Consider the following 26,122-nt stretch of genomic DNA (forward strand, 5'->3'; position numbering starts at 1 on the left):
ATAAAAGGGAGCATTAATTTTTTTTTTAAGGCCACAAATATTTTACTATATTATACAGCTTCCAGTGTAGCAAATAACAGAAATAAAGGTAAATAATACCTTGGAAATTGGTCTCTATATCATAGCCAATGGTACAACAACATAAGAAACACAAGGGAGGTTTTCTAATGCTTTTTATGACTATATTTATAACACTTAAAAGCAGTTCAAACTGAGATGAAATGCATAGAAAAATTTAGGGCTAACAAATGCCACCCTTTCTCTGCCTTGTTTGTAATACAGTGCGCATGTGCCCCGCTGTGGCTTCCATTGAACCACAAATGACAGGTTTGTCATTCCCTGTAACGGCTTACTAAGGGAAGTTATGGAATTCCTTCTCTGATTCTACAAACAGTTTTTCATCTGATAGCGTGGCTTAATAGTGGTCCTTTCTGAAATTAGATGGATTGACTAGATGACCTTTCCAAGTTTCTCCTAATCCTCAAATATGAGGTAGGTATGCCAATAACACAAACCTTTAAAAAAAAAAAACGTAAAGGAATGCTTGCTAAAATAATAATCAAGAAATTCGATTCTACATAGGAGGGTAAGTCACAATGAAAGCTGACATACTGTGTCAAATATTCTCAGAATAGAATATGTTTGAAAGTTCTAGAATGACATTTTGTGCAATGGAGAAATTTTATGGTTAGAAATAATTTTATTCAAATGTACACAGTTATAACTACCATCAAATAGTGTAAAATATACTCAAAGAATTAACTAGAATGGGTGCTTTAAAGACGATCATAAAATATCACAAGAGCACAATGGTAGTAATAAGATCATGGGAGAAAACTGAACCTTTTATAAGGTCTGTACAGCTTCACATACTCATAACTTTAACATAATAATAATAATGGCAAGAGGACTCTCAGTATTTCCCATGTACCATCATGACAGCAAAACGATTTTCCTGAGTTATATCATTTATCCTCATCAACCCTCTAAAGTTAATATGTCAATTCCATTTTACCAGGGAGGAAACTCAAACTGAGAAAGGTAGGTTATTTGTCCAAACTCACACAGCCAATAAGTACTTGGTCTGGGTTTAAAGTTTAAACCCACCAGTCCCAGCGCCAGAACCCAAGCCCTCAATCACTGTGCCATGCTTCCTCCAGAGGACAAAACTTGTTCCTCACCATCAAGAATAAAGTAGATTTTTAAGATGCTAATATGAAGTCAAATGGCCAAGAAGGAAGAGAAGCAAAAACCTTTGATTACAACCCACCTTATTTGTGGCTGATTTCCCCAGTTCCCTTTGGGCTCTCCTACCTACCGTGGGGAGTCCGCAAGTCGAGACGACAGACTGTAAAACTGTGTTCACATCCCTACACTCCAACTGTTTTGTTACTCGTGTACATGGCCATTTCAGAAATTCCTAGGTAGTCTGGCATACTAAATGTCGATCACGATTTTCAGCTCTTAGAAACCCACTGTGTATTATTCTAGCCTAAAGTAAGACTTCAAAAATGTGGTCACTCTTGCTTACATTTTCTCTGGAAACTCAGAGAATAGAGGATCAAAGAAAGCGTTTTAAGGTACATGATCTTTTTCTGTCCTCCTCAGCTTTCTCTGCTCGTGACTGATGAGAAGACACCATCCTACAGGCCACCGTGTATAAGAACAGAAAGAAATGGAGCTGAGTAACGTACAGCAGTTACCTTACAAATGCTACTGACTGCCTGACCTTTGCCATCCGTATCTAACGCTCTTCCACTTTCCAAGCGCAGTTCACAGATAAGGAGGCCGAGGGTACCACCAGAGAATTACTGAAAATATAAGCATGCAAGTGACTTTTAAAATTAAAATACTTTATTAAAATGAAGTGCATCCTATCCAATAACTTTATATGTATGAAAAGATATATAAAGTTATTGGATAGGATGTATTTCATTAGTCTCTGCTTTTAAAAGCTTTCAACAACAGGTCTGCTGCTAGTCCTGGGGACAGGGCCCCCCTGAGAACCCTTTTTTCCAGAAGAGGAATCTGTTCCCGGACTGTGGGGTGGGTCCTGAAATGTTCTACCACATTTTCCTGAATGAGGTTCCACATCCAAACTTTCTGCTGCTTCTGTCTCTTGGCAGTCAGCTCCCCACTGGCAAGCATCACATCCTGGAATTCTTTCATTGTATCCCACATTTCAGTGATCCCCTCTCCACTTCTGGCAGAAATACGAATTACCTGTTGAAAAGGGAAGAACCAGAACTATTTTACTTAAAACGATAGGAAACATTGTCATGGGGACTCTGGCATTTGCCAATTAAGTCTTACAGTTTATGGCAATAGGTAGGCGACAAAAATGAGACATTTTATCATCGTGTCAAAGTAGACACGCTGAGAAATATACTAAGGTAACTTACTAAGGTTACTGAGTGCGAAGCAGAAATAAGACACTGATCCAAGGTCGTATCTTTTAGCTCAGAGGTTTATTTTGACTGGGGATTGCTCGAATGGTCTTCAGAGACCACAGGGATGAACTGGGAAATGGTCACTAGGATGAGAAGGGCAATGCTACGTAGGTTTCCCTGAGGCCTGAGAGCCAGAAAATGAAACCGAGCTGAGAGAATAGCCCCGTTCCCTCCGTCAAATTGCCTGGTTCAGCAGGTGCTATGAGCATGGGTATCTGCATGGACTAGACAGCTCCAGACGCAGCACAGACAACGTGCCGGGAGCCGACAGCAAGAAGTGTCATCGTTGTTCTCGTTATAGTGATTATAGGTTACTCTTTAATAACACAGGGCCCTGCTACAGATAAAATGTCCGCATCAGTATTACTGCATCACTTACTACAGGTTTTTTTTTTTTCCTTATCGAAAACATCACCCGACAACCATAATGGGAAGGAAAGTTACCACATCAAAAGCCTGTTCTCTCCTACTCAAACTCTAACCTAGATAGTCAAGTCATTAATTGCGCCATAATCTTCAGGATGGTTCCTTGCAGAACGGATTTGTCATCACATCCAAATGGCTCGAGCCAAGCGTTAAGCAATCAAATGTATCGCCTCACATCTAGTTTTTGGCATCTAGTGGTTGAAGGATTATACTTAAAATCATAACTACACACTCTGTGGCTTTGCCATAATTTAAAAAATTATAATCTCACCTACGAGCAAGGATTGATTATATGTCTAGCTTGGGACTCATATCCTCTCTTCTAACGGGCAAAGTCGACTCAGGGTGAAAACTGTAGAACAGAATGCAGGCTGACCTTTGGTCTCCAGACTCCTGAACGCCTGCGGAGTAATTTCAGCGCGCTCACATACTCTGCTTGTATCCTTCGAGCTGGCACGACCAAGTCTCCATCAGATTTGGTTATAGCCACCAGATCTGCCATCTCAATTATACCTCTTTTAATACCCTGGTGAGAAAAAGAAAAGAAAGTGATTCATCTGAAACATTTCATGCCATCAAAAATGGGACACCAGTTACTGCTAAGGTTTTGAGAGTCATATGCTCTAACTTTTTCTCTGCACCCTCCCAAGCCCTGGGCCCTAGGAATCACAATTATTGACAGAAATCACTCAAAAGCACTGACTCTTGGGATTATGGAAGTCATCTGTAATATCTCTTTCAAATTTGGAGACTAACACGCTGAAATACATTCAGAATTAGAGTAAATATATCATCCAGACACAATATGATTGAATGGCAGGAGACAGTTCACACTGCCTCATGACAGATTCCACTTCTCGGGAGCTAACCCTGCAGGATGCAAAACCATCCATCATTCAGGTGCTTAAAAAAGAAAACACCTACGTCACTAACATGTTCATTTCCAGAAAGAGTCTTTGAAGTTTTCCTTAAATGTATGTAGCATTTTTTTTTGATTTGCATTTGAGGAAAAAAATAACCTGATGGCTAAAAACGCCTCAATCTCTTGATTTAAATTATGTTGCGTGAAAACACTAGAAAAATCCTAAGGCCAAACCTTATTTGGAAAATGAAGATTCTGCTATCTAAGATTAAAATTTCTTTTCAAATATTTTAAAACGTAACTTTCAGTGGTTAAATTCTAATAGTTAATGTTTCTAAACTGCAGCATCCAGAGTCTGATGTCACTAGTTTTTCAGAATTTTTCAACTGAAGGGGAGGTGTTGTGTAATATAGAATTTGGAGGCTTCGCTGGTGGCGCGGTGGTTAAGAATCCGCCTGCCAATGCAGGCGACACGGGTTCAAGCCCTGGTCTGGGAAGGCCCCTCATGCCGCGGAGCCACTAAGCCCGTGCACCACAACTACTGAGCCTGCGCTCTAGAGCCTGTGTGCCACAACTACCGAAGCCTAGAGCCTGTGCTCAGCAACAAGAGAAGCCACCGCAATGAGAAGCCCGCGCACCACAATGAAGGGTAGTCCCTGCTCGTCACAACTAGAGAAAGCCCGTGTGCAGCAACGAAGACCCAACGCAGCCAAAAATGAATAAATAAATAAATAAAAATTTAAAAAAAAAAAAAAAAACATTTATCTGGTCTTTGTCCCAAGGTTCCTGGGAGGAAACTGCTAAATCCTTGGAGTTTCCTGAGTGATAGCAGTGACTTTGTTGTTCGCCATGGGTGCCTGGGACCATGCCTGGGTTTATGCACGATCACTCAGAATGGGGGCTGAGCACACACCAGTAGAACCAACCACGTGATTAGAGGGTAGGGTCTTTGAGCCACACACTAGCAGCCTGACCTCCTCTGGGGAGGGCGGGGGCTGGAGACTGACTTCAATCGTGTGGATAGTGATTTGGTCAATCATGCCTACATAATAAAACCCCAACAAAAGCTGCAGACACTGAAGCTCAGGAGAACTCCTTGGCTGGTGAATACACATGCATGTGCCAGGAGGGAAATGTGTCCTGAGGACACAGAAGTTTCGAGTTTGGGACCCTTCCAGACCTCTCTCTCTGTGTCTCTTCATTTGGCTGGTCCTGATTTTCATCCTTCATAATAACACTCTAGCTGGTACCGCAGTGCTTTCCTGAATTCCGTGAGTCATCCTAGTGAACTGTCGCACCTGAGGGGTAAGTGGGAACCCGCACATCTGCGGGTTCCCACAGAGGCATGGGTGACTTGGGAACCCCCGGGCCTGCTGCTTGCGTCCGGAGTGAAAGCAGTCTTGGGAGGATGATGCCCTCAGCCTGTGCAGGCTGTGCTAAGTCCAGGGAGTTAATGCCAGACTGCGCTGCAGGAGGAAAGGAAGAACCCTTTCTACAGTGTATAAACTACGACAGTGGGATCCCAGTTAAAAGCAAAGGAATATCTCATGAGGACCTTTCAACCAGCTGTAGCACAAACACCCATGTAACAGTGGTCTCTTGGCTGGAGCTATCCCCCATGTTACAGGTGGAAAGACTAAGCTGTGTCATTAGCTCAAGGTCATAAGTTCTACTACTATAAGTTGGAAAAAAAAAATAGAGAGTTTGCCTTTGACTCGAGTATTTTAGCCAACGTGAATGATGTTTCTTTCCCTACGCTAATATCAACTTAATTTACAAAAAACCCACAACATGGGGAATTTGTACTTTCAGAGATGTACACTTTGTGTTTCGGGGGGTGAAAAAGTCAAAATAATTACCTGCAATTCATCTCCTCCTGCTGGTGGCAGTAGTAAAACAAACATGTCAACCATGTCGGCAACAGCAAACTCCGACTGCCCCACACCTGGAATTTTAAATCACGCGTGTATACTGAAACATTCACGGGAATTTGACCTCCTCGACTCCCCTGACCACCACCTCCGCTCCAGTTCATCTGCTCATACTTGCCATCACGCACTCGACCTGACCCCGCTCTAACCACCACCTCTGAACAATGTATTAAACGCCGCTGCCTCGCCTGAAGAGCAAAGCTGGGGTCCTCCCCACCTCTGTCCAGCCCCCGCTCCCACCAGCGCGGTCTCTGACCAAGTGGAGAACGTGAAGACCTGCGCTCTCCCCTCACTCTCGCTGCTCTTTCTCGGCTCCCCTTTCGTGGGTGAGCAGCTTGAGCACCTGATTCTAACCTGAGACCATGTCTGGCAGCTTCCTTACCTTCTTATCCCTCTATCACCCTGCAAAGCCCACCCGTGGATCAGTCCTACTGCCCGTGTCTCTCCTCCATTAAGTGTCCTGGAGAAATCCCTCAGCTGTGTGGACAGGCGCCACCGGAGGGTCATGGGCTCCAACATCGGCTACATCTTCCTCTTGGTACAGGAAAAGCGATGCCCCTGAACGCCTTCGGGCAGCTTCCTTCCTGTTTCCCACAGTGGCTACTACAGACGTTCACTGTCCCATAATCTCCCCACATGACAATGATTGATGACCGCGGCACCTGCTTCACGACCAAACAGAGGCAAGGACGTCCTCAGCCTCCCCCCACAACCCCACAGAGAAGCAGAAACAACACACACTCCGCCCTGCTGCCTCCTCGCCGGGCCCAGTGTCAGAAGCATCGACTGAAGACTGGCCTCTCCTTCCTTCCCACCTCCCCTGGGCTCTGGCTCTGCTTTATCTCCAACCTCCCCTTGTCTACAGGCTCCCGTCCCTCCCCTCAAACATCCCATGAGTTGGGCTCAAGTCTTTCTCATCTGAAAACCAAACACAACCAGAAAATAAGAAGACAAAAACTCCCAAACTCCTGCCCTCATCACCGCGTTTCTCACTTCCTCTTGATAGCTCAATGTCTGGAAAAAGGCAACTTATGCCCACTGTCCTCACGCGACTACTTCACATTAACCGCAATCCACTTAAATCTGACTTCCACATGCCCCACTCCACTAAACCTCCTCTCCAACTCTCTCCTTCCTTGGTGGGGCAGAGACTTCTGGTTGCCCACGCAATGTTCATCTTTCCCTATTTCCTTCCCCCAGGTTCACCAGGGGCATCAGTGTCCCAGGTGAAAGACCACATCACCAGACCCCCCAGAGACCCCCCACATCACCAGTCAGCCAGAGATGTTAATGTGTGAAAGCAAAAGTCACTAGATGGCGTTTCCAGGAGAGTTCTTTCAAGAGGGCAAAGCCAGCCAGGAGGTATACTGCTTCCGACCCCTTCCCCTTCCTTATTCCCCCTTCTTCCTTCCTTCTACCTGGAACAGGGAGGTGAGTTAGAGCTTCATCAGCTGTCTTTTATCCATGGGCAACCTTGAGGCTGGAAACTAAGTGCTAAGAATGGAGAGCAGGGAGAGCCCCCAGGGGCGCTGTAGAACCACCACGCCCTCTGGGCCTGCCTGCCTCCAGGCTTCTTTTATTTACAAAAAACACAAATACACAAACAAACAAAACCCACCCTCTTCCTTGTTTGAGTCAGAGATAATCTGAGTCTCTGAAACATGCAGCCAAACACAACTTTCCATTAATATGTGTAATTTTATGGTCCTCTTCCCCATTGATTCTCCTACCACTACTCAGGCAACTTTTCCTCCATCTGCCCTTAGACGAGGGACTCTTGGACTCTAGCCCATGTCTTCACTCCCTGCCTTCGTGCTCCATGCTCTAAGGATCCTGCGCAAAATGCAGTGCCCTGACTGGGCCACATTCGCTCACTCCTGTGTGTTTCGGTCAAGGCCCCTTAGCCCATACTTTCCTTAACTCCAACCCTCCCTTCAAAACTGAGTTCAGGGGCTTCCCTGGTGGCGCAGTGGTTAAGAATCCGACTGCCAATGCAGGGGACACAGGTTCGAGCCCTGGTCCGGGAACATCCCACATGCCGTGGAGCAAATAAGCCCATACGCCACAACTACTGAAGCCTGCGCACCTAGAGCCCGTGCTCCGCAACAAGAGAAGCCACTGAAATGAGAAGCCTGCTCACCGCAACGAAGAGTAGCCCCCACTCGCCACATACTAGAGAAAGCCCGTGCGCAGCAACAAAGACCCAATGCAGCCAAAAAAAAAAAAAAAAAAAAAACTGAGTTCAACTGTCACCTCCTCCCTGAAGTCTTCCCTGATCCCCCAAATCTGAATCAGGTTGTGTCACAAACATTGATCACACAGTAATATAACAAATTGTCTCTCCACAGGAATGTGAAGTTCTTGGGGTTTCCTTTTCAGTATTTTCATTGTGTGTAACCACGTGCTAGGGATATAAAGGTGAAATAAAACATGAGGTGCCCAACTACGCTAATCTTCTCAGTGAATACTGCAGACATATGACTCTGCTTAAATAAAACGGGTGTTATGTTAGTGTTTCCATAGGTCATCCTAATGCTGACAGTTTCTACAGCACTGAAAACATACCACCTTGTATAACAGTTATCCAGACACAGGGCTCACCTTTCTTTTCTTTAAGGGTAAGGATTATAGTCTATATACTCATATCTCCTACAGAGTCTGAGATAGCTTATATTTAATTACCTCTTTAGTAAGTATCTGCTGAATGAACAAAATGAAATTAGCCGTCATTCCTCTTTATACAGCTTTCATTTTAATAGTATTTTATTGTTATAGAATAGAAAATCACACTCACCCACGGTTTCAATAAGAATTATGTCATATCCACCTCCTTCGCACAACAGAATAGCTTCATTTGTAGTCCTTGTCACACCTCCTAAAGTACCTCTAGTAGGAGATGGCCTGATGTATGCATTCATATCTCTTGATAACTCAGTCATTCGGGTTTTATCACCTAAGAGTGATCCTAAAACACACAGTTACATTTTATAATCATGGAACACCTATAAGGGCCAATTATCAATCAGCCAATTCCTAGGGGAAATGCTTCAGGACATTTCTCCCCAAACCTCAAATTGTATTTCATATTATTAAGCTTTTTTCCAACACCATGTATGTAATGATGCCAAATTAATCTATTTAATGTTTTAAGCCCCTCAACACCTATAATGGCTCCCACTGACTAGAGGTTCAAATCTAGATTCTTCAGTCTTGCATTGGAGGCCCTCAGAATGTAGCCTACCTTACCTGTCCAATTTCAGCTTCACTAATCCCCAAATCAATCTTCTATTCCAGTTGGGGTGGTTTCTTTACTGTCCTCTTAACGTTGCTGTGTTTATGGTTCTCAGCTGGGAGTGATTTTTTTTCCCCCAGAGGATACTTAGCAATGTGTAGAGATATTTGTACTTGTCACAACTGGAGGGAAGGGTGTTCCTGGCGTCTGGTAGGTAGAGATCAAGGATACTGCTAAGCATCCTTCCATGTGCAGGACAGCTGCCCACAACAAAGAATGTCATTAGTGCCAAGGTTGAGAAACTCTGCTTTAACTGAGTTGCTTGTCTATAGGACCATGTCTTACATATTTTGTACACTGAATGCTTGTTCACAGTAGGCAATTAATGTAATGCCTGTGGAATAGAACCGTTGCTGTTTCCGTGTGTACTGCAGTATTCTGGCAAACACCAGTACCTGCAAATTCTAGAAGACTGAAAGCCCCGGAATTAGTGAAATTACCTTTACCTTCTCTCCTTTAGCCATGTAGTAACATCTGAAGGTGTAGTGCTGTTCTAACCTGAATTTTAATTTCTGCTCAAGAGCTAACCTTTCCAAAGCTGCTGCTAAACACTGAGGAGTCCCTTAAAGATACGATCGTTTCCCTGGTGATTCCAGTTTTGACTTCTCATAGGTTCTAATGCCCAGCATACACCTACCACAGAGCTCGACTACCTTATTTCCTGTACATAAAACTTTGTTCTAAAGTAATTTTCTGGGTGAAATCATCTCTGTGTAAGTCAACAGTCTGCCAAAGCTACACTTTAAATTATTATCCTACAGATCCTAACACACCGAACTAAAACATTTATGAAATTACTCTCCCATATAATTGTCTTTGCCAGTGAATCTAAAACTGGTGACTGCAGAGCCTTAGGGAGGTCTCCAAGCTCCCACTGCAGGGGGCCCGTGAGTCCAAAGCACAACAAGGATTGACTACAGGCTTCTCAAACTTCAATAGAATGCTATTTTCAACTGTATCTACTGTTAAAGTGAAAAGGTAAGAATGTCCTGTTTATCCTTGCACAGTTTTTTCTTTCAGAGTCTTTGTATTTTTACCTGAGAAAAGGACCTTCATTTTTGGTTTGAGAAAGGTTAGGAACCACATAGCTGTGTAACTTCCATCAGGTTATCTTATGTCACCATTTCCACTACTCTTATCTCAAACTATTATTTTCTTTCGCTATTGCAAGTATTCTAGAGTATTATGAAGGTGGGAGGAAAGTCTCTGCACCTGTGTGAAAATGAAGGCCACTATAAATAAATTCTTTGTTCAAGTGCTTACCTTTCACAAAGTTCTTAGACTATAAAAAAGGATAATACACTGACATGGATTTAATCTTGAACTTTGCGAGTATAAATTTTACTTTACGGTTAACCCTTTCATTATAGTGAATCAAAAACTGTGAATGTTCTCAGCTAAATTTCTCAATGGATGGTAACAGGAATTGTTGTCCACCTCTCTATTGACCTAAAGCCCCTGAAATATGATATTGTATTTATTTTTTAGCATTAAACCCACATGATATGAACCAAACCCTTCCACAAAACGCCCTGTATTTCCCCCTTCGCAACACACATTACATTGTAATGGCCTGCATGCACCTGTCTGTTTCCCTCGTGAGATAAAGCTCCATAAGGCCAAGAGAACTGCATCTTATTCAACATTAAACAACACAGTACCTTTTTTGTACAGGGCCTCGCCTACGATAGGTGCTGAAATACTTGTTAAATGAATAACTGTCATGTGAGATGCTTCAATCATCAAGAGGGGTAAGGGAAGAAAAGGCTTTCCTGAGTATTTATATAGTATGATTTATGTTTCCCTTAAATGATCCTTTGGGGAACTTAGTTTATTCATTTTATCTCTGATGAGCTGCGAGTTAAACTTTGAGTGACTGCATGACCTCAAATCAGTAATTGCCGAGCACTGTGTGCAACGTACTAGGCTAAGTGCTGCCAGGAACAGAGTATATCACATGGTCCCTCTAAGAGCTTTCTGTTTAACTGAACATGTAATATAAACAGGTGACAAGTTAAATAGAGCATGAAGATTTTGTTTAAGCTTGAGAAGAGACGTTACAATATGGGGAAATCACTAAGAAGCCATTTTCTGAACTGCGTAGGGGCTGATGGAGCCAGGAAAAACAATAGAAGGAAAAGGGGCTGAGCCTCAGGTATGATAGACAAAGGGGTGAAACTGACTTTTGATCATATGCAACTTCTGGCACCTGTTCTCCTACTTCTCTACGTACCCAGGCTACTCCTAGGTTACCTGTAAGCTAACCTCCCCTGGAGAACCCGATGCCCCAAACACCTCCCTCAGCCTCCACCTCACACCCACCACCTCCCTTCCTTCACTGAGACCAAACTCAGCCAGAGGTTAGAAGACACCCGTCTGTGCAGATTCCCCCTAAACTGCAACAGAGAGCCGGCTCCACTCCACAAGCCCCTCCTCTGCAATTTACGAAGCAGCAGCAATACTCACCACCGCTAGTACAAGAAGAAGGGTCCACAGCCAGCACAGATAATTTGTGCCCTCTCTCAGTAAGCATTTTTCCAAAATATTCTATAAAGGTTGACTTCCCAGCACCAGGAGGCCCAGACAATCCTATGGTGGAGACAGACTTTGTAATTTAATGAAATAAATGAAATCAGCACCATGATGAGTTCTATTAAAATACCAGACTACCTTCTACTTCTCCTAATTTATTAAAACCATCGTTAATGTAGTTTAACACTTCCTAAAGCGGTAAACGAAAATCTACCTATTTATCTAGTCCCTGAAAAATAGGGATACAGGAGGGAGAGAAGTCAAAATTCCATATGTTCACCAGATTCACTTTTAAAAATTACAAAATGTGACTTGCCTTTTTAGTATAACGTAGAGCTTTTGGGGCAGACTTCATTGCCTATGTCGTTAATGTGCTGAATTTCTCCAACATCTGCCCACCTCTCATCATGATCAGTGATTATTCCACCCACCCCGATTCTGTCCATGCTATGTTCCCACTGGAAGAACAACTCATTACTCCAGAAATTCCCAGTGATTGAGAAAATAATTTTCTACTTATGAAATACAATTTTTTCATCTCACTCATAACTCAAAGAAAATAATATGAACTGAATCCTGAAAAAAAACTTTTTTTTTTAAATCTTAAGAAAGGCAGGGAATTCCCCTACTTGGAGAGTTAGCAGAGCATGGCAGGCAAGAACACAAACTCTGGAGCCAGCCGGCCAGTTCTATTTCTAGCTCTACCTCTTATGAGCTGTGTAATCTTGGGCAAGTCACGTAATCATTCTGTACCTGAGTATATTCTGCCATAAAATGGACATAAGAGCACCTATTTCTTCAGGTTATTGTGAGGATCAGATGAGTTAATTTTGCAATATGTTTAGAATAGCACATGGCATCAAGAGATATATATGTTCAATAAAATCTATAAAATATAAGCACTTAATTGTAACTACATAAAGTATGTATGGCATATGGTATGCTTGGCGACATACCACAATCTTCAGGGCAGGTCTCTGTCTTAATGGGTGCTGAATAAACATTTGTTGCTTTTATTTACCATGGTGATAAAACAACTGCAACAAAGACTCAGGTTTATCTGGCCTCATAAGGTCCGGATGGAAGAAGCAGAATAGTGCTGCAAATTTATGAGTTGCTAGTTATGTATGAGTTGCTGGTTAACTCTAGGTATTTCTGGACATTTTCTCTTCAAAGATTCTCTACAGCCTAATAAGTAAACACTCTGTCATAACTGGAATTTCTCTTTGGGAATTTGCTATTTTGTCCACAATACATAAAGAGTATTAACACCCAGCGCAGTACTCTCAGAAAGAGAGTCCCCACAGTGAGGACAGAAGAATAAGGTGCGGGGGAAATGTGGACTAGTACAAACAGCAGTTGGTGAGCTCTTTTGGAAATTATCTTTAAAGCATTAGGCCCCATTACCCTAAAATCTAGGAGGTTTTAGGCCCCATACTGCAAATAAACTGAGACGTAAGTAATGCCAATCCACTTTTAAGTATATTTTCTCATTCCTCACACAATTTATGCACTTTGTCCACCATTTTAAGTTGTTTATAGTGCGAGGGTTGGTTGGAATCACCTAGTTTGCCATCATGAAAGGCGCTCGCTCCACCCAAAACTTGCTTAATTCCTTCTGGTCAATCACGTCTAGATTGTTCTATAATGCACAGCTTCGAAAATATAACAAGCTTATTTTCAATTACAGAAACAGGTCAACTGTTCAAGAGGTGAACACCTAATATTTTTAGACAGCAAATGAACACGGTGTCTCCTTTAAAAGGCATTTTGGTATTGAGCTGGCTGTGCTTAGTGCCAAGCCATTTCCAGAAACTCTAATAAACAAGTATCTGAGGGACCTCCCTGGTGGTGCAGTGGTTAAGAATCCACCTGCCAATGCAGGGGACACGGGTTCGTGCCCTGGTCCGGGAAGATCCCACATGCCGCGGAGCAACTAAGCCCGTGCGCCACAACTACTAAGCCTGCGCTCTAGGGCCCGCGAGCCACAACTACTGAGCCTGCATGCCACAACTACTGAGCCCGCGTGCCTAGAGCCCGTGCTCCACAAGAGAAGCCACCGCAATGAGAAGCCCGCGCACCGCAACGAAGAGGGGCCCCCGCTCGCCGCAACTAGAGAAAGCCCGCGCGCAGCAACAAAGACCCAACGCAGCCAAAAATAAATAAATAAATAAAATTTTTAAAAAAAAGTATCTGAAAGAAGTGAGACTTGCTTAGAGAAAAGACTAACGAAACACCTAAGAAGTAGAATTCTGAAATGTGATAAGGATAATTATGGTTGCTATAACCACAACGGCAGGGAAGTCACTTTAGACTATTAAGCAGAAGTTCTACTGAGAGAAAGGAGTCAACTGGTGAACAGTTCTTCCTGCGCACGTTTCTGTTGTGGGAGCCACAGTGAGATCCCTGCCAAAAGAGGAATCTCACCTTATTCTCTTAAAATACAGAGCCTTCGTTCAAATGGCCATTGCATTTCCCACCACGTAACAAGACTAATATTTACAAAGAAAAGGCATTCAAAATTCATTCCAAAATTCTGCAAGGACAAAAAAATCCTAAAAAAGCTATTTAGACTTATTTTAAAAGAGGAGAGAATTTAGAAAAATATTTACTGGACAAAAAACAAAACAAAAAACCCCCCAAAAAACGAAGACTGACCCACTCGAAATGCTAATGGTTTTCCTTTATTTAATTTCTCTTGTTCTCTGTGGCGGACTAACACTTTCTGAAGAAGCACCTGGGCTAGCTCTTTCTTCCTGTTGTGAGTTGATTCTATAAGAGTTATGGCCTCTGCCAAGCAGGCCCTTTGCCCTTGGATTAAACCAGTATAAAGCTCATCCACAAGCCTTTGTTCTTTATCAGAAAGTCCTTCTGTCTGTTCCTTTAAGGTTGTTTGTAGACATAATTTTCTTGTTAAACCATTTGACGGCAGCATCCGCTTTGCATGATGGAGTCCGAGAGAACTGAATGGCTGAGCACATGGGATTCCTGATCTGAGGTGAGTACTTGAGGGTAAGATGAAGTGGTAACGTCGGTAAAGTGTTCTTAAGAGGACTTTAAGGAAGTCCCGATGAGGATGTTGGAGCAGCATGGGAATATTCATTTTGCTTGTAACTGAAGAAATGGCTGGACGTTTTTTGGTTCAGTGCAATTCGTGACTCCCTAAGAGAAATAAAAACATATTTTGCCAGTTCAACATGCAACTAATATACTGAAGTAGTAAAACTGCAAGCTTAGTGTTCTCCCTAGATTCTAAAACACACATAATCAGGGGTTTGGGTTGTACAGAGGCATGAAAGTTTCTTCCCAAACTTAAGAGCGAGGACTCCTTCCTTGCCCACAGTTAAGATTCAGAGTAACCCAAATCATGAAACTACCACTCTGCTGTGAAGTCCAGTACACATTAAAATTTTCTTTTAAACAAAAAACAAACATACCAAAAAAAAAAAAAACCCAATAGAGTAGAAATTCTATGTCATGATTATTTTCTTCCGTCTACAAACCTTACATCCATCATAAGGATTTCCTCAGATCGAATATACACTATTCCGAAGCTCATTCAAAAGGTTAAAAAAAAATCCCTCTGATGCTGGCCTTTTATTCATCTCCATAAAAGAAAGGTGATTAGTAAGGCAGGCATTCAGGCAAAAGTTTAGATCCATGTATGTATTCAATAGACTCACCTGGCACACAGATATACACAAAGAATGGCCTAACATAAGCACACAAGCCACCACCACAAGCCTTCGTGTGAAATGAACCGTGAGGACTGTCTGGAACCTGATCCAGGGCATCTCAAAGTACGGTCAGAACCACCTTGGTGCGTATTAAAAATGCTTATCCCGGGGCCTCCCTGGTGGTGCAGTGGTTGAGAGTCCGCCTGCCGATGCGGGGGACAAGGGTTCGTGCTCCGGTCCGGGAAGATCCCACATGCCGCGGAGCGGCTGGGCCCGTGAGCCATGGCCGCTGAGCCTGCGCGTCCGGAGCCTGTGCTCCGCAACGGGAGAGGCCACGACAGTGAGAGGCCCGCGTACCGAAAAAAAAAAAAAATGCTTATCCCCAGCCCCAGGAATCAGAATCTCCGTGGGTAAGCACACTAAAGTTTGAGCCACCATGGGATTGGATGAGGACCCTTCACTTAGATTTACTGATCTTCTCCGCTTCACACTGTATTAGACAACGAAGGCTGACAGGGTCCACTGAGACTCAGGAGAGTGTGGAGGTTATGAGCCAGGGCCACTCTGCGTCTCTGCCACTTAAGCCATCGTGTCCTTGGGCAAGTTACTTAACGACTCTGTGCCTCAGCTTCCCCTTGAGTTAAGAGAATAGAGAAGAGACTAGGAAAGCTAGGACACAATGAGTTAATTCATATAAAGGGCTGGGAACAGTGCCTAGAACATAGTAAGAGCTCAATAAACATTAGCTCTTAATACTACGACACCAATTTATAAAACTTTAGTAAAAATTAGGTCATAGACCTAGCTTCCAGTGGCAAGCTAAAATTTACAGACAAACAATACATAACACCTACCAAGTCTGCATTTATGATTATTTGAAATTTCTGGTTTTCAAGTACCTTGTAGCACATGAAATAAATTACCTTGTGGCTCCCAAGTCCCTCTCTAAATTGTGTTCCAAGGCCAGCACAAAATTAAGTTTAGCTAAATAATGTTTTATTAGGAAAAAGAAGAAACATTTTAAGATTTTTTTATTGTTAGAAATATAACTGCTCATCATTTTACTGTTAGTCTTCTAAAAGGACAATTTATTTTTAAATGTGTAAAAATGTTTCTAAAAAACAATTTAAAAACATCCACTACCGCCCTTCACATAAACACACAAAAAGACATTTAAAACAAACAAAACAAAAAATTAAGAGGTGCTCTATTCTGGCTCTCTTTCGATACCACCTTTAAACACACTTCTTTCTCATACATACCACCACCACTGCCACCAGACTAGAAAGTGCACAGGCAAGGCTATTTTCTGAGCAGGTACTACCTTCCAGGTCCCAGGCTAGGTTGGTTACAAAAATAATAGCGATAATAGTGTCTTTGAGGGTGGTGACAGTGATATTTTATTATGTTCCAGTCACTGTACTATAAACTTCTGTATTAGTATTCTAAGGCCGCTGTAACAAATTAACCACAAACTCGGTGGATTAAAACAACAGAAATTTATCCTCTCATGGTTCTGGAGGCTGGAAGTCAGAAATCAATGTGTTAGCAGGATGTCACTCCCTCCAAAGGTTCTAGAAGGGGACTCTTCCCTGCAGGGGTCCTCAGCTCACGGCTGCAACACTCCAATCTCTGCCTGTCTTCACACGGCCTACTCTTTGTGTCTCTCCTCTGCGCAGCCATCTGTTGTTGAATTGGGACCATTCAGATAATCCAAGATGATCTCACCTCAAGATCCTTAACTTAATTACATCTGCAAAGACCCTTTTTCCAAATAAAGTCACATTCTCAAGTTCCAGGGATTAGCACGTGGACATATCTCTTTGGAGGCCACCATTCAATCCACTACACCTCCTTAGGTAGACAGCCTCCTTATCTTACCCTCAATGACGTAATCCCAGCACTTCAACAGCTCACAGAGTAATAAACACCGTGTCCAAAGAAAGAACAATGTGCTGTGGGAACAGACAAGGTTACAGAAACTAACTCTCCTGTGGGAGGAGAGGGTTCAAGTCATGGAGGAGACTATGTCAGGGCTGGGTCCGAAAGGTTAAGCAAAGCTGAAGAAGGATGAGGCAGGCCTTCTAGGCTGAGGACATACTTGTACAGAGGCCGAGTTGGGACCTGGTCTCTTCCCTGCCATATCAGAGAAGGCTGAGTAATTCAGTGAAGCAGAAACCTGGCATACATACATATGGAACTAGTGATAAAAAATGAAGCCCAATCAGGATGTAAACTGAGGCCAAGGAAGTAGATGTTGTCTTGGTGGAGGAGAAACAACAGAGATCTTCAGGGATGGCAGTGACCTAATCAACTTTGGTGTTTAGGAGATAACACTAGGAGCAGCGGCAAGAAGTCGACTGACCAGATCCTAGTAACATACAGCCCAGCCTAGCAAAGACCCAAAAGAGATGATGGGGACCTGGGCCAAGGCAAGGCATTAAGGGACGGAGAGGAGAAGCCAGATTCAAGACCCTCTTGTCCACATTAGGATCCCCAAGGCTTGCCATGGAGCCTGGCGCATTGCAATTGTTCAAAAAAATACTAATCTGAACTTATTTCATTTCCCACTTGCTTGTCACTCAAGAGTTTATGAACCATTTTCAAATACTTTATTTCACTTTATTCTCCCAGACAATTCCATGAGGACAGTTGGATAGTTATTACTATTCTCATTTAATAAAGGGAAACCAAGAGTGAGTTAGGTGACTACAGTCATAACCAGTGGTAGGGCCGGGACTCAAACCCAGGTCTTTTGACTCTCTGTGGCATTTTGTCTTAATAAATTGCTTTAGAATAAAGGAGAGCTCCTTTGGCTAAGAGGGAAATAGATATTAGTAACTCTGCCCCTCCCAAAGTGGAGCAAAGAATGGATTCGATTTAAAATATGCCCTTTTATTAATTCCAGATCTTGGTGTCAACTCTAGATTCTCGTATAAAAAGAGGAGTGGTGTCATGCCACATTAAGGGAACACCAAATAACCCTCCACATTTGAGTATGGAATGATTATGGCAGGCTGTTTATCTTCATTTTGTTTCTTTTTCTTTCTCTCTCTTTTTTCCCCCCTTAGGCCAAGATGAAAAATTAGTTTACATTTTCTGTGCAAACCTTATCAGTAGGAGATCCCAATAATGTATTAGGTGACAGAACAGACCAAATTTCTAAAACTTTTAAATGTTTTCTTGCTCCACAGGATAATTCACACCTGACAACGAAGTGCACAACACAGTTAAACTCATTTTAACCACATCAACCAGATTTTAAAGGAGTTCGTAAATTTTTTAAAAGCCAATATAACTCTGCCTTGTATGAACACCTTTCTGCCCTTATTTACATGTCGCAGGCAGAAGAGACTAAGTCTACTGGAGTGGCAAAGTCATGCAGGTAGGGAGAAGGCCTTCCCACCCGCTCATGTAACTAAGCAGCTTTTCCTGCTTTCTCACGGAAGGAAATCTAATAACCTGGCCAATAATCAAATCAAACTGTTTTCGATGAATTTTCACAACTCTTAAGAGTATGGTTTCATCCTACAATTTTAAACTGAGCACTACCAAAATAAGAGAAATTTTGCAGCATTTACAACACACAGTAAGATACCTCAAAGCACTGCCATTCCTAATAAACCAGAATGTCAACTTATTAATATATAATGAAAAACATCAAGTAAGCAAAAATACTGAAATAGGTTGGGTAAGTGCATCCCCTTCCCTGAGAGAGGGTTCATATGGACAGCAGCATTTTAAGGTGCTAGTTTTCCACATTTGTTTTCCTCCAAAATATCTTTTATATCCATTCCATTCTCTCCACCATCATGTCCACATTACTATAATGATTTTCAAACTCGCATCAAAGTCCATAGGAAGAAATACACTTACATCAGTCAACACACAGGCATATATATAACTAAAATAAAAGTTTCATAAAACATTATTTAACCCTATTACATGTGATATCCTCTAATACTCTTTTCTATTTTTTCTTAAAATGCAGATTGCAATCTACCAATAGGCAGAAACTACTATAGCCATTTCTATGGTCGTTATTAGCCATCTTCCTTCCATACTACCACTTATCCTCATAAAATGTAAATCTGACGATATTACTCCACTGCTTAAAACACTTTAAAAGTTCCCTCTATCTTATCTTAAAAAAATTGTTTTCTATGATTTACCTGTTCATTCATTCAGCAACTATTTATTGAGAATCTACCATATGCTAGGCCCTCTGCTAAGGCCTTGGAATACACTCGTGTACAGGTCCAACATGGCTCCCAACACCATGAAGTTTACAATCCAGCCAAGACAGTCATTACATAAATCTTTCATACTCTTTATGAGTGCTCTTATCCACTTCTCCAACTTAACTCATCCCCCTCCTCCACTTTTACCATATTGCTGTAACTATTCTGATCTGCACAAAGGTTCCAGAAAAACCCACACTCTTTTATACATCTTGGTCATTGTCCGTGATGTTCCTTCTGATTGGAATGCCTTAATCATCTCACAAATTCCTCCTCAGCTGTCAAGACCAACTCAAGAGTCTCCTCCTCTATAGACAGTTCCCTGGCCTCCTTTCTATACCCCTTCAGTCAGCATTTCTATCTCCTGTCATCATGTACTGGTCACATCCCTCTATTACAGTGCTAATCACATCGTTTTGTGACCATTTTTTAAGATGTCAGTCTTGCCTAGACCGAGTTATCGTTGGATCCACAGCATAAGTTTATGGCTCACAGAATAAATGAATGAATGTATGCTATAGTTTTGTATGGGTCAGTAACTCCATTATGCTGATTACTCAGTTGATCAGTGTTTGAAAACTTACATTTTTCTAGATTTCACAGTATAAATATATTTTTAGGACTTCCTTCTTAAAATCTATTTCAGTATATGGATGTTTGCCTTCATTAAAAATTTGCTCGGCAGCAGCCAGTCTGACTTGGAATATTTGTCTTGAAATTGATCCAATGAATATTCTCAATTTCAATAACTACTCTGGCAAGAAAAAGCATCCAGGATTTCCAAAATCAATACATTAGGTCAGTGTCTGCGGCGCCGCACAGTTCATACAGGCGAAGCAGTGTTACACCATGTGTTTCTATTCCTCAGTGCTAATCACTTCTGATGTGAAGATAAGTTGTCAGATGCCATTAATCTGGTTACCATCTCCCATCATCCCCACAGGAGGCTTTACTTTCTTCTTTTCAAATAATTTCAGGAAATTTTGGTAGAACAGAATGACTTTTTAAACAAGCGGCTTTTAAATAGGTCGCTGTTATGGCAGAGTAATACAGAGCACATACTGAATTCGTGCAGGGAATATTCTAAAGTTCTCTGTCCACTTTACCTTTTATCACTCTGTTAAGACTATTTCCCAATTCCTACTTTTAGGTTTCAATCTTCTGAGGAAGTCTTGATTTTTCTAAATTCCATCACCAGTCAGTGTTCTGATTCATTTCCACTGCTACTACCCTAGTTCAAACCTGAACTAGTCTTAAGGGGCTCTGAGACTAGCTATGGGACCTGGGTAGTCTCTACTATTCTCCATATGAAAATATTAAGACTTACACATCAAGGTCAAAGTGAGTATGAAATGAAATTGCGTGCATGGGAGGGCCTGGCATCGACAGGTGTTCATCAACTTTAAGGAACCTTCTTTTCTCTCTTCCCCAGTCCTCCATCTTGGACGTCACAGCAAGACTCATACTGAACCATGAATGTGATCTCCTTACTAATCCACCTCAAATTCCTCCAATAGTTTCCCACACCCTAGGACAGTAGTTCTTAAAGTGTGCTCCCAAGACCAGTAGCATCTCCATCAACTGAGAGCTGGTAAGAAGGGGATATTCTCAAGCCCCACCCCAGACCTTCGGAATCAGGAACTCTGAAGGTGGAGGCCAAGCCTGCCACCGTCTCACAAGCCTGCCAGGTGATTCTGATGTAAGCTCAAATTTGAGAACCAGTGCCGGAGGATAAAGTCCAGTCTGGTATTGAAGGGTTTACCAAAGCAGTTTTCCTCCATTTACTGTACTTGCCTTCTCAGACCCCTCCTAAGGAGAGTTTACTAATTATCTTCCAAACCTGCTGTTCACTTTCCCCACTGAGATTTTACTCACTCGTTACATCTTTCCCCTCCATGACACCTCTCCATTTCAACCCAGCTTAAACCCCAGTTTTCTTAAATCCCTTCCTATCAGTTTCCAGGAATTTCTTGCTCTTTTGATTCCAATTATTTCTGAGTACTCAGGTGATAATCTGCAGATGTCACAAACTCCCTGTTCCTGGCCCACAGAGGGTGTGTGAGTGCATAACTGCAGGTTGCCAACAATATTAAAAATCAAGAAAAAGCATAAAGAGAGAGATTTTTGGCCTGTGTTGGAGAAAATCATATCTGTGTATGAGGGACCCACATTCCCACATGGCAACAATCAGCTGAGGGGCACTCATTTCAAGCATTCACCAGCACTTTCCATGCCAAATAAAGGATTTTCGATATCTTCAAATATCTCAAGCTGTAACTTACATTTCTTACCATTATATAACTTTTCACGTTTCTTTGTCTCTCCTAATAGAATACAGCCCTTAAAGGAACTGAACTGTCTGGTTCTTATTACCTTGCACACAAAACAATATGAAGTTTTTACTACATAAAAGAACATTCTGGACATTGTAGACCCCAAAATGATTAGGAATCTGCACAGGCTTTCGGGAAACTTTTGGTTTTCTACCAACTTGGAAAAGCTATAGTAGTGTTTGTTTTCCAAAGTATATGTATTACGGCACAACTCTCAAGATAATTAAATTTTTTCAGGTCATTCTGGCTTAGATTGTCTTTCATTTTCTAATGATAAAAACAAATTATCTGAATACAGTATGTCTGCTGGAAGAGACCTAGTCCGCGCCCGGCACAGTATTTGACAGAACCTAGATGCTGTTTGTGACTTTCAGTTTGAACCCTATTTTTTTTTGGCACCCTATTTTTATATCCTGGATTTTATTCCATAAAAGATGAGTTTCAATTTCCCTCTTTGGCAGTAGCTAACCTGGACTATTATGCCTTTTTCCGACCCATCCTCTGGTTAACCATTAGGTTTGGCAGCGGCAAGGGACCAGCCACCTTACCAAAGCTGCCTTACTGTGGCACAACGGTAAACTCACAAGCCTGTCCAAAATGATGAAAATTTTAAAACGCTGTTTAAAGAGAATTTCCTTTCTAAGGAGAAAACCAACCTCTGAACCCATTTTGCTAACGCCTGCTTGTCCACACACTTCCCGCACCCCCGACATTATCCAACTCAATAATAGTCTCTTCTTCCTTCCGCCTCCCCAAATCCTCCAGGGGGCGCCGCGACGCCGACATGGGCTCCCCGACGACCCGAGGCGGGAACCCCGCCGGACTCCGGACGCCGTGCGCAACCCCCAGCCCCTACTCACCCACCCGCGACCACGGAAGTACAGCCCAGCCCCGCCCCTCCCCGCCCCTTCCGCCGGGCCGATTCGCCCCGCCCCGCGCTCGCGGGCGCGCAGGCGCAGTGCCCACTGCCGGCGCGTGGGGCAAGAGGAGCGGCCGGGAACCGGGCGGCGGCGTGGGGTGTGGCCTGGGTCCCGGCGAGCTTGGCCGCGAGTTATGTGGCGGAGGGCCTGTGAGCCTTGAAGGCCTGCGGGCCTGCGGAGCGTAGGGAGGTCCGCGGGGCGCCGGGCAGCCGTCAAGGAAGTACAGCTGGGGAGGGCGCTTGACGGTGTTCACGCGTAGCTTTTGCTCTCCTCTAGCTCCAGATCGCCTCCGAAGGTCGAGGGTAATGTCCATCCTCTCCCGGGCTTGGCGCTCCGCGAAGCCCGGGAGATGGAGCCCGAGTCCAGCCCGGCCCCCGCATCCTGCGGCGGTCCAGAGACGCAGACCTCTTCCTAACTCTCCCTGGAAGCTAAGAAGTATGGGGTGAAGGGTGGGACATGGGGACGTTTGACAGTCTGGTGAAATTAAGGGAACTCAAACTCCGCAAAGCAATTTCCAACCTGTGGGAGTAAATGCTCAACGTTCTGTACAACTCAAACTTTTAAAGCATTGCGTGGTTTTAAACAGCGGAAGGGCTCGCAATTTTTTCTCTTAAAAGTTACCCATTTGTATTGATTAATATTTCGTGAGTTGTACCAAAAGCAAGGACTCACGCTCACCGCCCTTGGAAAGTCGTCAGAGGGGGAGAGGCTCTCGCCTGAAATGGAGGTGAAAACGAACATGCTTAATATTTGCTACCTCACTGCGGCTAAGAATGGTAACTCATTTTTTTTGAAAAGCTGTTGAATCCTGTAATAAGTAGAAAAACCTGAGTTTGAGTTCCAGGACTTTTAGGAAAAACTGATGTCTCCCAAATGTTTGCTGTAGTGTAATAAAGACAGCATCATAAGGCAATAGCAAAGGATCAAATTACAGCGAATAGAAATAGTCATAAATGGGGGCTATATTATAGTTAGTGCCTGGAGCCAAGCCCCCAGTCCCCACATATGATTTGCATAATTGCATGCATATGGGAGGGGTTAGGCATTCCTCAATTACTTGACATGAATTGGTTCTTACTGAATATGGAACAATAAAAAATGGATTAGTCTTCCTTAGCATCTTTATTATTATTATTTAGACTAAAAGACCGCCCACCACTTATATCCCAGAGTAATTGTAGACCCAAGAATAGTCAATTACAGAAAGTAAAACAGGCTAAGTGAAGCAGGGGGTCTGGTGGAAAGAACATGTAAGCACTCAGACCTGGTTTTAGGTCTCAGCTCCTGAACACAGTAAATAGAATAAGGATAGAACTTGAGAGAAGTTATTTCCTTTCTTTAAGCTTGGGGCTGCTCACCTGTACAATGTTTTGTGCGGTTTTTTTGGTATGTGTTAAACTTGATGAAAGCTGAGTTTGCATTACCTAAGGAAATGAAGTTTGTAATTTAAAAATGATTTACAATCCTTACCTGCTTTTTAACTTCAAACTCTTAAACATTTTTGTGCATTTCACTTTTTTTTTCCTTATCCAAGTGTTCTCTAAAGCATGTTCCTTGGAACATTAGTACTTTGCAAAAAGTTAATAGTTGCTTCGAGGAAAAAATTTCTAGCATCAATACTGAGGAAAGCACAAATTATTGGAAGTACACTGATGTAGCATTCTTGCCAAAACGTTTAGCCTGAATCTGTGAGGAAACACTCAGTTAAGTTAAGAATGTGATTTGTTTGGACTTTTCGATAATGTTCGATAATGTCAATATCATGAAAGACAACGGAAGACAGAAGGACTGATCTCCATTAATGGGCAACCATGATTTGGATAGGAATATGGATTTTTAAAAAGTTATATAGGACATTTTGTGGACAGTTGGGGAAATTTGAACATGGAAGCATAATAGATATGTTGTTAACTTAGATTTCTCAGGCATAATAATATTGTGATTATTAGAAAACGGCCTTTGTTCTTAGAAGATGCATGCTGAAGTATTTAGGGATGAGGTCATGATATCTGCAAACTGCTTTCACATAGTCCAGGCCAAAAAACAAAAAGTGTGTGTGCAGAGAGAAAATACGGCAGTGTGTTAATTGTGGTTCTTTCTTTCAGATTTTCTATAGGTTTGAAATTTTTTAAGATTAAAAAGTTGGGGAAAATGTAGCTAGCAATTATCTTTTAAAAATGTTTTGGTTATGCTTATTTATAGGAAAATGCAAAATTCATTTATATACTAGTTTTCTTATAATCTGTAGGATTATAAATCTTATAAACTGTAGGAAGTCATTTGAAAAATGATCTCATTCTTCAAGGCATGATATTGAATCTGTACACTGAGGTCCATTTGCCAACCAAAGTAATGTTAACGTGTATCTGCCCTGCTCCATGATGTGTATTCTGCATTAGAATTTTAGCATAAATGAATTCTTGTAATCTGTCAATTGTTTTGAAAATGTTCCTTTATTCCTACAAATATTTATTGAGTGACTACTATGTGCCAGGTGCTGTATTAGGTTCTGGAGATACAACTGTCATCAATACAGATAAAGCCCCTGGCCACATAGAGCTTATATTTAGGGAGCAAGAAAAAACCGAGTAAACAAGTAAATACATATCAAATGATTAAAAGTGCTATTTAGAATAATAAACTAGGGTTTAGGGGTTAGGGAGTGCCAGGTAAGGATGGGTATAGATTTTATAGAGGGTGCACAAAGAAGAAGGCCTCACTGAGAAGATGATGTTTGAGCAGAGACCTGAAGAAAGTGAGGAGTGAGTTGTGGATATCTAAGGAAAGCACATACTAAAAAAAGGGGACAGCTTGCTTGGCATACTTAAAAGATAGTAAGGAGACCAGAGTGAATGGGTGATAGAAGCAAGAGGTAGAGCAACAGGAGATGAGGTCAGAGAGGTAACCAAGGCCAGATTATGTAATATGATTTCAGGGTGCTTTATCTTCCTTTCATAAGAGAGTTATCATCTGAGATAGATGTAGTGCTGTAGTGCTAGAACATAGTAACTGTTAGCTGTTATTACCAGATTCATTTTCTATTACTGTTGTAAAAAAATTACCATAAACTTAGGGGTTTAAAAGATCACAAATATATTAAAGTTCTGCAGGTTTGAAGTCCCACACATGTCTCACTGGGGTAAAAGCAAGATGTCAGCTGACTGCTTCCTTTCCAGAGGCTCTAGGAGAGAATCTGTTGCTTTGCTTTTTCCCAATTCTAGAGGCCACTTACATTCCTTGGCTTGGGGCCCCTTTCTTCCATCTTCAAAGCCAGTAACATTGGTCAAAGCATTTTAAGGATGTGGGTGATTAAATTAGGCCCACCCAGCTCATCTGTCCATCTCAAGGTTCTTAGCCTCAACCACATCTTCAAAGTCCCTTTTTCCTCATAAGGTAATTTATTCACAGATTCTCATGATTAGGGTGAGGACACCTTTGGGAGGGGCCGTTCTGCCTGC

General features: G+C 42.3%; 1 protein-coding gene and 1 long non-coding RNA gene across 3 annotated transcripts in view; one reads left to right on the forward strand and one right to left on the reverse strand.

Moving 5' to 3' along the window:
• LOC111187709 (uncharacterized) overlaps nt 1–6,906 on the forward strand; it is a 53,497-nt gene extending 46,591 nt beyond the window's left edge. For both annotated transcript variants that reach the window (XR_002648246.2, XR_002648245.3), the window contains one exon: nt 1,609–6,906. This is a non-coding gene — a long non-coding RNA (uncharacterized LOC111187709). The remainder of the gene's footprint in view (nt 1–1,608) is intronic.
• Nucleotides 1,833–22,394, reverse strand: MMAA (metabolism of cobalamin associated A). The gene is made up of 6 exons (XM_030764049.2): nt 14,152–22,394; nt 11,428–11,550; nt 8,464–8,634; nt 5,598–5,683; nt 3,253–3,402; nt 1,833–2,223 (listed from the first exon to the last, which is right to left on the reverse strand). Exons 1-6 carry the CDS (start codon nt 14,594–14,596, stop codon nt 1,936–1,938), a joined length of 1,263 nt encoding a protein of 420 aa, XP_030619909.1. The 5' UTR covers nt 14,597–22,394; the 3' UTR covers nt 1,833–1,935.
• Nucleotides 22,395–26,122: the final 3,728 nt, after the last annotated feature.

The sequence above is a fragment of the Delphinapterus leucas genome, chromosome 5, assembly GCF_059928025.1.
Source record: "Delphinapterus leucas isolate spDelLeu-1000000601 "Yukka" chromosome 5, BTC_Dleu_Yukka2, whole genome shotgun sequence".
Classification (NCBI taxonomy): Eukaryota; Metazoa; Chordata; class Mammalia; order Artiodactyla; family Monodontidae; genus Delphinapterus; species Delphinapterus leucas.

What these genes read in the sequence shown, in the direction of transcription:
- MMAA (XM_030764049.2), bottom strand. Translation starts at nt 14,596, where the DNA reads ATGAATATTCCCATGCTGCTCCAACATCCTCATCGGGACTTCCTTAAA. An exon ending in ACCATTAGCATTTCGAGTGG is followed by an intron (nt 11,551 to 14,151) that starts GTCAGTCTTCGT and finishes TCTCCACCATAG; the next exon opens with GATTGTCTGGGCCTCCTGGT. An exon ending in TTCTTCTTGTACTAGCGGTG is followed by an intron (nt 8,635 to 11,427) that starts GTGAGTATTGCT and finishes TGTGTGTTTTAG; the next exon opens with GATCACTCTTAGGTGATAAA.